Source organism: Prinia subflava, chromosome 1 (assembly GCF_021018805.1).
Source record: "Prinia subflava isolate CZ2003 ecotype Zambia chromosome 1, Cam_Psub_1.2, whole genome shotgun sequence".
Lineage (NCBI taxonomy): Eukaryota > Metazoa > Chordata > Aves > Passeriformes > Cisticolidae > Prinia > Prinia subflava.
Window position 1 is genome coordinate 132981873 of NC_086247.1, and position 16880 is coordinate 132998752.

At 37.5% G+C, this 16880-nt stretch overlaps 1 protein-coding gene across 1 annotated transcript in view; it reads right to left on the minus strand.

Annotated features, from left to right (window-relative positions):
* ITGA8 (integrin subunit alpha 8) overlaps positions 1-16880 on the minus strand; it is a 114614-nt gene that overhangs the window by 15652 nt on the left and 82082 nt on the right. Inside the window, exons 26-27 of the mRNA XM_063412969.1 lie at positions 14592-14717; positions 11689-11802 (exon numbers count right to left, since the gene is read on the minus strand). Of these exons, the coding sequence (XP_063269039.1) occupies positions 11689-11802; positions 14592-14717 (240 nt within the window). The remainder of the gene's footprint in view (positions 1-11688; positions 11803-14591; positions 14718-16880) is intronic.

Genomic DNA, 16880 nt, shown 5'->3' on the forward strand with positions numbered 1-16880 from the left:
CTCTGAGAAGCATTAGATTGTTAAGTGCTAATATGGTCAATGGAATCCAGAGGGCTAGGACTGTTATGACTGTTATATCCTTTTTCTATATTATTATTATCATCCTATTTTTGCTACCTGTCTTAATCCCTTATGGAATATGATGATCAGATTTCAACACAATATTTCGCTGATGGTTTACAGAAAGACAGAGCCTTCTAAGTAGATCAGTCTTTCCTTTGTCACCAGCTTCTTTCAGTCCAGCATATTTGGAATATCCTTGTCACTTCCTAAATCCCCATCTGCAAAATCTTCTCCTTCCTTCTATTTCTCGCACATTTAGGTGTTCTCCATTAACAAGATTTGGTTCCTGTGTGATTGTTCAACATGTTTTCCTCAGTTTTTCCCTGTAGTTTCCTGCTGTGTCAAAGGCATAAACCCTCTCAAAGAACTGCTTTTCCTCTTTCAGCTGTTTTGTTGAGCAAAGCCTGAGGTAGGCAGACCCCTTGATAATCTGGGCTACAATTTCTTTCCTTCACTGATGGAGAAAGGTTTGTTTGTGCAAATGATCTGAAGTAAGCATAATACATGCCTCGGAGCCAACTGTTGTGCATTTGAATGACCATGGCCCAAATCAAAGCATTCACAGAACTGTTTTGGTTGGAGAGCATATTTGGAGTTTGTTTGCTTCAAGCACAGGCACAGTAGAATCAACTAGAGCAGTATGCTCAAGACCATGTCCAGTTAGGGTTTGAGTATCTCTAAGAAAGGAAACTCCACAACCCGAAGAAGCAACCTCGTTGAAAAAAATTCCAGTTTTTTACTACCCTCCAAGTAAAAAAGGGGGTTTTTATGTTTAAATGGAATTTCCTGTATTTCAATTTCCGTTTCTTTCCTTGATATTGAGAAGACCCTGAAGCGTGTTCTCACTCCCTCCAATCAGATGTTTACACATGCTGATGAGATCCCTCCTGAGCTTTCTCTTCTCCAGACTGAACGTTCTCATCTCTCTCAGTGTCCCCGGTATGCTCCAATCCAATCCAATCGAATGCTCCAAGCCCTTAATCATCATTGTGGCTTTTAGCTGGACTTGCTCCAGTACGTCCATGACTCGCTTGTCTCAGAGAGGCCAGGACTGAACTCTAGCTCTGTTTCATTGGTGCTGAGTACAGAGGAAGAATCAATCCCCTTGGCCTGCTGGCAATGCTCTTCCTAACGCAGCCCAAGAGGTTGTTGACTTTCTTTTCTGCAAGGGCACACACAGTGGGGTCATGTTCAACTTTGCATCTCAGGACTCCAAGATCCTTTGCTAGAACACTGCCTTCCAGTTGGTTGGTTGGAATAACCCTACGTACTGGCGGATAGGATTATTCCTCTTGTGGTACAGCACTTTGCATTTCCCTTTGTCACACTTTATGAAATTCCTGCCATCTCACTTCTCCAGCCTGTTGAGGTTCCTCTGAAGGGCAGTACAAACAACTGGTGTATCAACCAGTTCACTGGTTGAATCCTTCCACTTCACTACCATCTACAAATTATCAGGCTATCAGGCTGGTAGAGGATGATATCCCTTTTGTAAATCCACGCTGACAGCTTCCAATCCCTTCCTGTCCCTGAAATGTTTGCAAACGGCTTCCACTTTTTTTTCTCCATCACCTTCTTTTCCAAAGGATTGAAATAAGGCTGACTGGCCTATAGTTCTCTGAATGCTCCCTGAAGACAGGTGTTACAATTTGCTTTCCTGCAGTTTTCAGGAACTCTCCCCAGTCACCATGAACTTTCAAAGATAATAGAGAAAGTTCTCACATTTTCATGGCCCCTCCCTCAGGACTTTTATGTGAATTCTGTCAGGTTCCTTGGACTTTTGTGTGTCCACTTTGTTTCAATGTTGGTATTTGGTAAATGTCCAATTTGATAAATGTCAGTACCCTATCCTGACATATCTCTGCTGAAGATAAATGATGATAGCAGCAGGTTTCCTCTCTGGTTGCAGAGATCTTGGATCACTGTATGCAGGTTTTCCCAGTAAAGACAAAAGTGATGGAGGCATTGGGTAACTCAGTGTTTTCTATGTCCCATTCAGCAGAAGACCCATATTTTCCTTATTCTTCTTTTGGCTGCTGATATACTGATCCTGGATAAACAGTAGCTCTTCTGGACTTCTCTTTTTTTCCAGGATCATCTTCCATGGACTTCCTCTAAACAGATCTCTGTAAAGGGTGTTCTGAGTTCCAGGGTTGTAGTTCTGGTATTTGCCTTGTCCACTCCATCTTCTTTTAAAAAACTAATTTTCTCTGCAAATATGTGAGGGTGATAAAAAGCCAGCACATTTACTGCCTTCTGGAACTCATTTGGCTGTGCCATAATTTTGTTCTTTTAAAATATTGCGAGCAGCTGAATGGTTATTATCAGAAAATTCAACTTCTCCTTGGGGCTTATACTAGGAAACAGTGATACTAAATAATCTGTCTCAAACAACTACACAGAGATAGTCAAATCAGCTGCTTAACACAGAATCAAATGAAAGGGAACTATCAATATCTATCAGTTTCTATCAGTAGTGTTTAAAATAAAAAATTAGACTTGGTAAATAAGTTGTTTTATATACTTTCATGGTGCTGATCATCTATGAGGTGATATTCAGAAAAATAACTTTTCCTTATCACATTAACTCTTTTCCATGTCCAGACTCAAGACACTCTTCATATTTTATTCTTCAGCACTAGATTCCTCCTCACACAAAATCTCAGCATGTTTCTGTGGCTGTCATTCAGAAAGAAAGCCTTAAAAAGCCTTACATTTTCAATCCTAAGAAATTCATATTAAGCAGGATTCTCGATATTATTATATGATTTATAAACATAATCTGTAATTGAGAGGGCAGAATATGTTATATTTTTGAAGAAGTAGACATTAGACATTCAGCCAGATTGGCTAAAGTACAGGCATTAACTCTCTTGAAACCTCCTATAAAGAAACCCAGCAGTAATGGAAAAATAAAGCCTTTCACCTACTATACATGGCTTATTTAATTTTCAGCTTATATCAGCAACAAGAGCATCAGAGGAGGGTACTTTCTGAGGATTAATGCTTAGCTTGGGTTAATAAGCTTGGGTTATGACCACGGCTAACAACTTGCCTCAACCCTTGATTAAACTCCTGGAAATGCTGGAATACAGGAATGGAGACTATAAAAGACTAGAGAGTATTTTCCTGCATTTACAGAATTATGTGTTTGTGGCAAAGGACTTGAAAACAATGACTGTGGTCAAAATTGGTTGCAAGCAGGATTCTTACTTGTACTAATGCCTTTGAGATACAAGCAGCTGTCTCTCCTACAGCCTTTTTTATAATTCTCAAGCCAACTGTAAGAAACAGCATTTCTTTACCATCTCATTTTTGAAATAGCTTATGTTTAAATATTCAATATACTGGAAGCTGCAGGACTTGTGGTTTGAAATTCAAGCTGAGGACTTAGTCATGGCTCAGAGGAAAGAGAAGAAAGAATCTGGTATTTGTGCCAGTGCCTAACGACCAACAGTAGAGAGCCCAGCCCTAACTACACTGGCCCTTTGTGGTTCCCCTGGTGTTAGAACAAGCAGAACTTGATCTTGTGCTCATTGCTGAGACAGTAGTTTGCAATATTCTGGGAAGCAGGCAAAACATGGCCATTCCCTGTGTTGCCTGGGTGACAGATCCTGATGATGTATGTATTAAAGCTTCTCTTGCTGTACATGGTTTTGTTTTACAAATGAATTTTTGAATTAAAGCCTTTGTTTTCTTTAAAAGTTGCAAGACAATAAAGCAGTCAGAAATGAAGGAAAGTATTCCAAATAAATATTCAGTGCAGTGTTTTACCATGGACAATGGAGACTGAAATACTGTGAGAAGTGATGGAAAAGTTTTGACAATGTGAAAGACACTTCTCCAGGCTCCAGTGGAATGCTGGTGCTTCCTGCAGGAAGCTCAAGCACAGACCTGCTGACCCCCCCAAAGGATCTCTAAGGTATGTGGGCATCCTGGTCAGAGGATGCAATGCAGGGACAAATCTGGATCCCAGGGAGCTAGCCTGAGGATAGGAGAAACAAAATCTTTAGCAGCTTAAAGACTGGCAGACCACTGCTGTTCTGCAGGTTTGAAGAATTCAGCTACTGGAGAGAGTCTCCAGACTGATTCTGCTCCATCGTCTCTATGGAGAATTGTTCAGGCTCTTGGAAATACTTATTTTTTTTTCTGCTGAGATGTAGCCCAGTGAAGTCTCCCTAGCTAAAATTCATATACTTCCCCTATGGCAAGCTGCACGCTGTGGTGGCATTTTCAACTCAAGAATTTAAGACTCTTGCACATGGAGTTCAGTGCTGTTACAACGATATTGCCACTGCTTGATTAAACTTTGTTTTCTTTTGTGTCTGTTGGAGTCTGGCACACTTTAAAGACAGAAGGGTAAGCAATACCTTTTAAATACATGCTTTGGGAATTCATTAGCTTGCTTTCTTTGACCAATACCTCCCAGAACCTGAACTGCTGCCAACAGAGTAGCTTACGTAAATGCTGAGAGTAGAGCTCATACAACTACTTCTTAATAATTTGTTTAAAAATGTACATGTGACTCTGTACACATGGTCAAAAAGTATTTGTGATATTTTTAGCAAGAGGATATGTCCACCCAAATACAGCTGTGATCTAAGACAATACTCTGAAAATCAACACATCCTTCTCTTTATCATTAGATTCTTACATTTCACATATTGTATTTTTTACATCCATTTTAACAGCCTATTTTAAGTTATAATAGAGGCGGCTATTTTGTTGTGATTCCAGAAGACTTCAATATACAGATTATAATGGTTATCAATCTTAGATGTTTATCTCTTCATATACCCAGCATTACCTATACTGTAGCACATCTAGGAAGAGTCTCATGTTCTGCTCTTGTTAACACCGAAAATATTTTTTAAAAAAAGAGTGAAAACAAAACTAGCCCACACCCAAAAGACCTCCAGTTAGTTCAGTCCCATGCCAATGTCTCTTTCTTTCCAGCCTTCATTTCACATAAACAATCAAATCCAGTATAATATAGTATTTTTTGGCCACAACCAAAGTTTAGGGTTTTACTTTTTTTTTTTTTTTCAAATAACAACAGTTTTTTCATGCAACTGAAAATTTTGTTGATGACTTCCTCCTTTTGTTATTATATGTGCCTTGAAGGGCAGTGCATCAAATTTTTGGCTTTTAATTCTCAGTCTGAATTAAAATAATCTACTTAAATTTCCATATATGTCTTATATATGGCAATGAATGAGAGCACAAGGTGTCTCTCCCACTAATTTTTCTGTTTCCCCACTTCCATATACACACAGGGAATTCAGGTTGGCTGCATTAATAATTAAATGAATTATTAATTAAGAATTATTCTTTTAAAATACTAAGCAATCCTCCCTTGACTGAGATGTTTTCCACTGGACACAGAAAGAGGTTCTGTGCTGGAGGATGCTGAGGATAGAAATTATTGTTCCTTGGGGTTGTATTCCACTTACAGATCAAATAATTGCTCCCATAGTAAAGATGATAGGAAGAAAAGTGAACAAATAAAGGACCTTATTGCAAGAGGATCTCTCACCTGTCTCCCATCACCTCTACCTCTGTTCCAAGCTCCAAGCTCTGCCAACACACACGAGCTGCAGTCTGTGTGGCCCCACTGCACAGGCTACCTGCATTCTTCCTCTAACAACCTTCATGTAGCTGAACTGAATCCTCACCACTAAAGCATTACCTGGCCTAGAGAACCTACTACCACACTAAAGAGGCTCTGAGTTCACCAATAATAAAACATGGAGATTCTCAACAAAATTTCTCATTAGAATGTACACTCTAATGGTGGTGACAGCTCCACATTCCAGGCAACAAAGGCAAAGGTGTATGCCAGGACTGGGACAACTTGTAGTTGATGGTCCAAACTAACAAGGCATTACATCTTGGTCTTCCTTGTTTTCTGTAGCCTTCCAGACCTCTCAATTTCTTTTTATATCCTTGGTGCAGCTTCAGCAGAAGGGAATACCATCATTTTATAAAGCAGGGATGTGGGGTCTCTCAAGCTGAGTTTGAATTGGTCTCTTCCAGATTGAATTCTCTAGTCATTGGACTACTAGCTCTTGCTTCTTCTGGCAATTAATATGGAATAAACCAAGTCCTCCTAAACTTTTTCAGCTAATTCTATAGATAACTTCTAAACCATTTTTGGATTTTGTATTAATTTTTGAATTCCTGTATCACAAAATCCTGATTTGGGTGCCTATCCTCCTGATAAGGAATAGCCCTTATGCACCAATCTGATGGTTAATGCAAGTCACTTTGTCTGAGATATCTCATTTTCTCCATGTGCTGAACAGGGAGCCTGGGTATTTAGTTTCAGGTTTTGGATACCAGTCTGGGATCAGGCAGTTAAAATATGAGTGTTGCAGCACACATCATAGTTAATATGTCAAGCATATATTTCTGTTTTAGCCATCTAAAATGAAACAGGATCGATGCACATTCAGAAACATTCACAAACACATACAGAAATAATGAGTATTTAACAGAGAAGACTCTGGGTACCAAGAAAGCACCCAAATGCAGTGATGCTTCTCTTGCTTTTCAATTTTTTCTGATTAAAACTAGATTTTTCTCTCTTCTAACTATTAAAGTTCATGCAACGAGTAGCGCAAAATTCACATATCTGGAGCTGTCAAAAAGTTAAGAGAGAAACCATACAATTATATTCAGTAACATTAAGAGAAAATACAGTAAACTTCAGACATCTTGGGAACCTCATACACCCTCTGCGGTTTTTTTACATTACTGCCTCCCCTAGCTCTCCCAGAAGGAGATTTGTATCATTATGAGAAATTTTCAGTACAGGATGAAATAGTAGCATAGAATGTGCTGAGTTCCATATCCCACAATGTTGTAAGTTCCAAAGAGCTTGGAGCCTGAAGGTTGCCACAAATCAGACAGATTACACAGATTCATCTCTTAGAAATGCATTTTCAAAACAGATGTTTTACTAGACAACTCCTGAGTCTTATATTAAAAAGTACCCATCCATTCAAAGAATACTGGACCAGATCCCCTTGGGTCTCCCTCAGATGACTCAGAAATATGATTAGACAAATAGGGACATAATGGAGCCCCATCAGAACACAATGTAACATAACCATGTAAGGTTGTTTCTGTTTTGAATGAATCAGCCTGTTATTTGCCTGATCAGCGAGTCTGAATCCAAAAGTCAACTTTACTAGAGGGTTCATATTTACAACCAGACTTTGAAGTTAATCCAAAAAAATATATGATTCTTCTTGGCCTTTGCACAATGTCTGTCTCTATCTTTGTTGGCTGGTTGGGAAATTTGGGCTGCTTTATTTATTCAAACATGTCTAATCACTGCACGTCATTTAACTGTTATTTGTTATGGGAGTTTGGGGTTCAGGGTGACAGGTTACAACTGTCAAGAGTCAAAGGGGTCAGCTGTTGTCAGTTAAACTAAGTGGAAGAGGAAGAAGTCACTCACTACATGACAGGTCTTCTGCGGCAACAAAATACATATGTTGGCCCATATAACTTCGATGAAAAACATTAATTATTTCATCCTAGCATAAATCAATCACTTTCAATAAAATCCTTCTCAGGTTTGCATTAGCATATCTATAAGAAAATACATCATGACTCTGTGTTCTCGGCTTTAACGAGCACAAACAATTTCTTCTGTAAATCATCATGTCTTCGTTTAGATTATAACACAGTTAAGGAATGTTCTATGTCACCATTATTCTGATTTCTTTGGCATATGAAAACTTTTACATTAACCGAATGTGTGAAAGAGGTTGCAATGCTCCTCTAGAGACCTTTACCCTAAGTTTCTTTACAAAAGCATGACAGTGGGATTCAGTTTGGCTCTTGAACAGTACTTCCTGGTTCACAATCATTTCATCCTGATTATTTTGACTGCATTTTAATCCTCAGCTTGAATCTGCAGATTTCAGCCTAGTTAACAACAGTTACAGACTTACTAAGAGCAGATTATGCCCTTTTTAGGAAACTAATTATGTTCTACAGTCTTTTATGGTAATTTTAAAAGGAGCTGTGAAAAAGGGAACTGTTTTGAGATGAGTGGAAGGAAAATAACCAGACCCTAGGACACTATTTATTGTTTCCAAGTTTGCATATGAAATAGGCATCATGTTATTCTGGCAGCTAATTACACATAAATGGGGGGGTGCAACAGTTCTCAGGGAATAACCCTTTTCTACTTAGGAAAAAATTCTATTTCTTTAAGTGGAGTTTTTCTGATTCTTAACAAGACTTGCAAGTTACTATTCAAAGGACACAGAAATGTTTACAGAGAAAAGGTAAAATCACAGCCCATAAAAACTGTTGTTTGATAGCAAAGGTATGTAAAACCAGTGGAGTAAGCAGAAGATGTTCTGGTAGGAATGTTTCCCATGGGGTCTTTCTACCCAGTGAATCTACAGGGTGGCTCAGCCTTGTCCCTGTCCACAAGCTGGTGTAACATTCCATCTCTGCCTGGAGCTCACTGGGTGAAGGGAGGTGCAGGCAAAGCAAGCAGGATTTATTAAGGAGCGAGGAGGAGCTAAAGGGACTGCAGCACTGGCACTGCCTGGTGTGTTTGCACACACCCATGTCCCAAGCCTTTGACCCTGCTCCCCATCAAGATCAGACAGAGAGATGTTTCAAATCAGCTGGATAATGCATCCTCTAAAGATACCTTTCTGTCTTGTCACTGTCTACAGAGTTAGCAACCAGCTTTGGTATCTAACTTTCAGATTACTAAAATTACATAAAACTAGTTCCACTGCTCTTGCATTAAACATGCCACTGAATTTCACGCAGTTATACTTGCTCTGAACCTAAGTCAGACTAACTAGGGTTACATGTCAGAAAAAGATTTTGTTTTTACTACGAATCACCAAAAAAGGAGATTTTATGTCTTCTGTAGCTAGTTTATTTCAATTGTTACACATCTTCTGTCACAGCCAAAAACTCAGAGAAACTGTTTCTCATTAATTTTGTTTAACTTTATACTCTTAGAGATATTTCTTGATATATACCAACCTAGACTTAGGAAAAACTTACTTTGGCTGTTTTCCACTGAAATAGCTGTAAATAGCCTAGAAATTTCATCTAAAGATTTGTGCACAGGATTTTTCACAAGATCTTCTTTTTGGCCCTTACAGAGTTAATTGCATTTCACTGGCAGAATGATGATGAGAAAGACTTGACCAGATCTGGAATACATCAGGCTCGGTTCCAAGTAAGGAAGGTAGCTAAGGGAACTTTGTCTTTTGCTTGGTGAAGAAAATGATGATCTTCTGTGTTATTGCTTGCCCCCTGCAGTGCTCAAAATTGTTATTTGTTCCAGTCAAGGAAAGTATCTTTGCCTCTCTGCCTGTCTCTGTGTGCTAGGAACAGAGAACCAGTGCAGTGCTTACCTGAACTTAACAGGGACTTATTTCTGTGAGCTTGTCCAGCAGTCTCTTAATGAAATTGGAAAAAACTGGAATAAAAATCCCATTCTATTTCCCAATAGATGTGTTTTTTCCACAGCTGTAGAGATGCTTACATACTGGTATTTTCTGTCCTTTGCAAAAGCTTGCACCAGATGATGTCCATCCCAGTTCTCAGATTTGAAAGGACAGAGACATCCAAGCTGTCATGCTTTTGGGCTTAAATTTGAACTAGACCTTGCCTTTTTTTTTTGCACTAGCAATGACTCACTCAGCAAACCTAAATGAGGTACATCCATACCTAGACATATCTAACATTTGTTAAATGTGCTTAGTTTTAAAAGCATTTTATTTGTGTTAATGGAACTGAAGAAAGTATTTGGAAGGTTCTTGGGATTGATTTTTACAGAAATAAAATGCACTGACAAATCAGAAATTAGTTCACTTAGTATCTGAAAGGATGTCCTCTGTTACTAAATGAGACAGAAATCTCTCCAAGCAAGGCCAGATTGTGAGCATAGAACTTAAGTGCTCTTCAGTCATAGTGGTTCTATAACAGCTTTTGGAGAAGAAACACAGGATGTGACCTGGTGTCCTGACAGATAGGCAGAAAAGCCTTTCAGGTCATCCTTTCAAGTAACCACTGCCATAGTCCCATACACCAAGAAAGACCAATGACCTCCCAAATGTTTGCACCCATTATGGATTTGGAGCAAAGGTGGTTAGCTACTGAGCTGGTATTCAACTTTCTGGAAATATTATACTATCTGCTTTCATTTCACCAGGAAGGTAAGTGAGGATAAATTTTTTTTTGTCTTTTTCATATCTGAGGGAATGGAGAAATTAACTTAATTTAAAGCTGTAAACTGAAGATCCTCAATTCTTCTCTTGCTAGGGTAAGAGGTACCCTGCATTTAAAGAATTCTTCTCCCATAGCTATAGGGAACACAGGAAGGTTCTTGCATTCCAGATAGAAAGACTGAGGAATTTTAAATTCCTTGAGAAAGAAACCTATAATAAATCAGCTTGATCAAGATAGGAGATGCAGGTATTTCTTAATAACAACAAATAGAATTTTAAATTTCTCAGTGTATTTTCCAGTGGTATGGCAGCTACACAGTAAATACAGACACACAGCCAGCTATGAGGTAACAGCTCACAGTAAAATCCCACTGTCTTATAAAATCATAGAATAATTTGGGTTGGAAGGGAACTTTAAAACTCATCTTACATAAGCCTGGACATCTTCAAGTAGTCCAGGCTGCTCAAAACCCTGCCCAATCTGAGCTTGAATGTTTCCAGGGATGGGGCACCTCCCACCTCTCTTGGCAACCTGTTCCAGCATTTCACCCTCATTGTGAAAAACTTCTTTCATGCATCTAATCTAAATAGATCCTCTTTTAGTTGAAAACCATAACCCCTTGTCCTATCGCAACATGCGATTTCTTTTTCCTACTGAAAGATTTGTTCCCATCTTTCTCAGAAGACCCCCTTGGGTACTGGAAGGTGCCATAAGCTCTTCCTGTAGCCTTCTCCAGGCTGAACAACCCCATCTCTCTCAGCCTTTCCTCACAGAAGTGTCTTATTCTTCCAGTCATCTTTGTGGCCCTCCTCTGCACCACCCCAACAGGTCCCTTTATGCAGTGTGAATAGAATCCTGAGAGCAGAAGTTGGAAATGCAAGAATTTGCAAAGAGAATTTTTATTTTTTTCCATCATCTACACTGTCCCTTCTTTTAGTAGTAAGACAGATTGTCACTACATGAGTGTCATGTATTATGTGAGTTTGATGCATACTACTCTTCCCTAGATTAACAGAGAATGAATAACAACGAATTTTTAAGCTAGACATGGTGTACATGACACACTGTTTGGCCCTAAGAAAAATCATTGGGAAAGAGGTTATAAATGCAGAACATTTGGGCCAGTCCAGGAGAGCAGAAACAAAACCAGGAAAGGTTCTTAAAATAATGTTGGAATCTTCAAGTAGGATTCAGGACATAAATTTGAGAAGGTGTGATAGCAAAAAAAAAGAAAATTAAGCAGCATGCAAACAACTTGGACAGGAACCAGTAAGATGTTATCTTCAAAGAAAGGGGTAGCACAAAGTATTTACCTTTACCCCATTTAATTTAGTAATTTTTATTTTAACATATCTGGTCAAAAAAAATTATATGTGTATAGAAAGAGATGTTTGTGTGTATTACCTCCAGGAATGTTTGTGCCCAGAGCCGGGACCTGATTTTTAGTGCAGCACTCTTTCCTCTTTCCAGCTGTCCCACAGTGCATGAAATTAGGACACAGTTCACATTTGTACAGTTCTGAGCAAAAAACAAAGGGAAGTCATACTAACGCTTTGAAAACAAAGTAATTTTCAAATGCTATAAATAAAAACAAATCAACTTTTCCTTAAAGAGCTAAATAGTCTGAAATCAGTAATTTTATCTAATATACATGAGATACCTCATGAGTCATTGTGATAACTCTAAACCAAGGAGCAGATTCTTTTCGAATCACCAATGAATACAAACATCTACCTATAGTAAAGAAAATAAAAGTAATAATTTTCAACAGGGTCTGCTCTGCAGAACTTTTACAACATCCAGGCACTTATCAATCCTTTGAAGCATGTGCTTTTTCCTCACCTATCAATCATTTTATGATTTCAACACTTTTTTTTCTGTTCTCTATGCACTAAGTGTTTATTTATATGCCTAAATCTTTCCCCATTTCTAATTCTCCTGGTTTTCCCACTGATATTTACATCATAGCAGCCAGAACATTTGCTGAGATTCATTAGTTGCTTTATTTGAAACTTATTGCTCATAAAGCATTCCTGATGAGCAGTGATTCTGGCTCATACACAAGCTTGAAGGCAAAAGCCAAGCATTGCAACTCAAACCTATATACTCCTAAAGTCTGCCAGAAGAATGTCACACTAAAGGTTAAAATCTGACTGGAAGCCACTGAAGGGAATAAGCAGAGTCTCATGGGGTAACCACAGAAATTATGTGGTTGTTTAGGGCATAAAAAGGAAAAAAGATCTCATAAAAAATGATTAAATGTTTGTGGAAAAAATGAAAAATTTTGTATATACAAATGGGTTTTATATGAAAAGTTTTATTTGACTCAGGGGAAGGCTGGGTTTTTAACTGATTCCTATTTTCACAACAAAGCAGAGACTTCCTCTCATGACAGAAGGCCTCGTCACCTCAAAAGCAAAGCTAAGTTTTCACAAGTCAGTATATTCCCTAGTGAGAGTGGGAATGCACTACCAATACCTAATCTTCAGGAAATGAGATGATGATGCATGTAACAGATCTGAAAACACCCCTAAGGAATCCTGTATCTTTATAGACAGCTTTCCCCACAAATCTCTGTTTTATTGGAGGATAAGCAGAAGCTGTATGATTAACTGCTGCTTTCTATATCCGCCTGAAAATGAAACGGTAAACCCTGCAACTATAAATGTTTTTTTTAATGAACATATTAAAGCATCTGTTTATTTGGCTTTAAACATCCTCTGAACAGATTTATTTATTTTGCAGGAAGGAGAAGACTTGTTTTCATTAATCACAGTAGCCAAAAACACACATTAGCAAAATAAATCATTAGTATGCAAAAAACTCTACTTTTTGGCTGACATTTTAGGACCTGAACACATATTTCTGCATTTAGTCTGTAGTGATTTTTCAGAACAATGCAACATTGGAACTAATGGAAAAGAAACCAAATGTTTAATCAACAGTATAAATACAATAAGGGGTTCTCAGAACATTTAATCTCTCTTTGAAAATGCTTGGATGAAAAGGATTAAAAATTTCTAACAAAAATTACCATTTTTAACAAAGAATTATCTTTGGCCAATCAATCTTTTCCAGAGCAACATTCATTTTCCATGTATACTTCCAATGTGTCAAACAACAAAACCAAATTATGCATCAGCAGTAACTAATGCTGAAGGCACCCAAAAATGGGACACCTTCTAACTGAACTAATGACACTGCTCTTCTGTGCTCACCCTGGAAAAGTCTTGGTATATATCCAGTGGTAAGCACTGCACCCAATCCTATCCTAATTTGTGCTGATCAAAAGCATATTTTACTAGAACACTGTTCATCAAAGTGCCAATTTCATATTACTGAGTACCCCACTAAATATGTTTGATCAATCTACATCAAGCAGCTGAAAATTCTCTGCTTCATATTTTAAGTTGCAGACACAGTGCATACTTCAGAACTTTGTTAACCACTTCCAGTTGCTGCAGTCATTTTCATGTTGGGAGCCTATGAGCCTAGTCACTTAGAAGGATGACTGAAAATTAAGATATCACTGAAGAATGGATTAAGTGTTCTGTGATATTGACTGACATGTCTTTGAAAGTCCTGGCATTTTTCCTTCAGACCCAGTGGAATCGGATTCTTCCTAGGGTATTGGGTTGATGAAAGAATGGCACAGAAATCAACAGTGATTATTGTTTAAAATTGGTTAATCTGTGATTTTGTTCTTAATGATGTTACAGTTTCCATTACTTTCAGATTCTATCTTCTTCTTCTTCCAATTACAAAAATTGTCAAATTAAATTTCAGAAGCAATAATTATTCTATTACTCCAAAAGACTTAGGTTTGTGAGGTTCTTTGCTTCCAAATTCTAGTGAGGTCAAGGAAATCAAGCATGAGTTTGCAGTAAACAGCATGAACAGAGTAAACAGAGACTGGACAGCATGAAAGAAACTCTGCCCAAGGTTCCTAAAAATAGATGGAAAGCACCGACTGTGTGAATTCCTTGACTGATCCCAAGGTCACCGAGTTTTGCCCACTGCCTTTAGGCAAGGGCAGCTGACACCTACAATGCTGAAGTATGCTAAGGATGCCACTTTAAATGCAGGAGTGGAAAAAAAACTTCTGAAAATACAGCCAAGTCCAAATACTCAGGTACCAGACTGTCTAATCAGAACTATTTTCCTAGGAGAGACAGCATTGCTATTGCTCCAGCATTGTCTGTATTGTCAAAAATACAGTGATCTGTCCCATCTGCCTTGCCTGTGGTACTGTAGAGACTCTCAGCTTTCCCTGCACAGTCCCAGTATATAGCTTTTAGATAGCTCACCAATATTTTTGCAGAGTTTTTCCTGTGAGGTTCTGCCACTGCAACATCCCTTTTCCTGATGTAATGAGAAATTGTGGAATTATATAAAAAAGCAGCAAGTTCAGGAGTGTCTTCTGGAACAGCAAACTGCAAAGAGAGAAATGGGAATGGTAATGACATACACATAGAATGATTTTAACAGATTTGTTCCTGTCTCAGAGGTCTTGAATATTGGATTAACACTGTTTTTTCAACTGAACAGCACAATCATGAGAATACACTGTCTTCAACCAGGAACATGATGAGTAATAGCACAGCAAAATATTGCCCAGTTATAGGAATTACAGTAGACAACATTTTTCTCCACTTTTACTGGTGTCAATTTTGTTGCTTTCCTTAGTTTTGTTAGACTCTCAGAGGTAAATTCTGATATATGTAACAGGATAAATTCAGAGTTGTTGCACAGTAGTTTAGTCATTAGTTCAGATCACAATCTGCCTAATGAAATAAATTATTTTACCAGTTGTAGGAAAAAGAAGGAAGTCTGACTTCAAACAACACAATTTTTGATCATATAACAAATATATTATAGATTTGTTCTGGCAACAGCTCAACTTCATATAATGCAACAGCTTCTTCCTTTTTAATCTCACATTTAAATTAATTCTCTTCAGCTTTGTACTTACAGATTCTTGTTCTCCAATTAAAAACTACTTTTTGTTGGCAGTTTGTCTTTAATTTCTATACAGGGCATTTATGGCTTCTTTAATGAAGCCTCAAATAACTTCTGGAGCCAACTGCTACAGAAGGAAAGATAAATTTTAATTCATGACAATCCAATCATGTAAAATCACAACAAAATATACATGGAAGTTTACAGTAAGATCTCTGCAGGAACTCAACTGAACATAGCCAAAGTTATTCCCTAAGGACATCAGATTATAAAGTGCTACATCAGATCCTTCTTAGCAGTTCCTCTAACCTCTGAACACAAAATATCTTAAACAAATTCCTAAAGAAAATGTTTGTAATTATATAATGCTGTAGCACTAAAGGGAAGAGAGTAACTATAACACAAAAAACCTCACACACCCCAATGCTGTGTAGTACTAGATTTGGAAAATTTGTATCTGATTAAAATTATAATCTAGTAGACAGAAAACAAACATTTGACATTGTCTGAGATCTTCAGTCAAAAGTATCTTACAAAGTGAAAGATATTATAATTCATTAGCAGATGAAAAACCCTGAAAAAAAATAAGAATCCTCTTTTTTCTTTTTTCTGTTGCTTCATGAGGTTAGCATTGTCTATTTGCAATATGGGAACCCTTAAGTAGCTGGTAAATCTCTCTCTCTCGGTGTGGTAATGTGTGCACTGTCCTTCTGGAATTCTTTCACCAGCATATAGATTTCTTTAATGACAAATTTGAAAAACCCCAGTATATAGTAATATGCCTACAAAGAAGCCTTCAATATATGTTCACAATGGATATATATGTAGATCCATTTGAATACTAGAGGGTTTTCATATTTACATTTTCTTTTCATGGATGTTAGAGCGTTAGCATCTTCATAGTGAATTGTTACAGCAAAGGTTTGAAAACAGCCCTCTGTGGTTAAGAGAAAACACATATGTCTCCTGCAACCATTTAAAAGCAGAATTTGTCCAGTGGCCTAGATGTCCATGTTAAAGATATTATTTTATCATTCTTGAGCTGGTCACATGAAAATGCTCAAGTGTACAATCTCTGTAGTTATTTTATATGCCACATATTTAGCACATTATGCTTTATCTTACAGTATCTTTTACTTAGAGTATCTTTTTGAAGTATACTCTATTCCTTTAACTATAGTGTACTGTCTCAGTTTCCCCACCATGGAAAACTATACTGCTTTCTTTCCCTGAGCATTATTACTTTGAGCAGGTTTCCAGACCTCTCCAGTTCTCCACTTCTCATTTCAAAACCCTGTTTCGCTTTTCTCATTTTCTAGCCAAGCAATAGCCTTTGGTGCATTGTGTAACTCCATCAGAAATGTTCTGGAAGAAGACTTTTATACACAACTATTATACACATTATTTTATATTATAAAATATTTATATTTATGTCATATTATATAACATAATAATAGACGATAATAATTATACTAATTACACTATATTAATTATATTAATTACTTATAATGCTATATGATACATATTTTAATATCTATTACATCATATACAAAAATATAATATAACAGAAATATATTACTAGAATATTCACAAAATTATACAAGAGGGGTTGGTGACCATTCAAGAGCAATGCACTG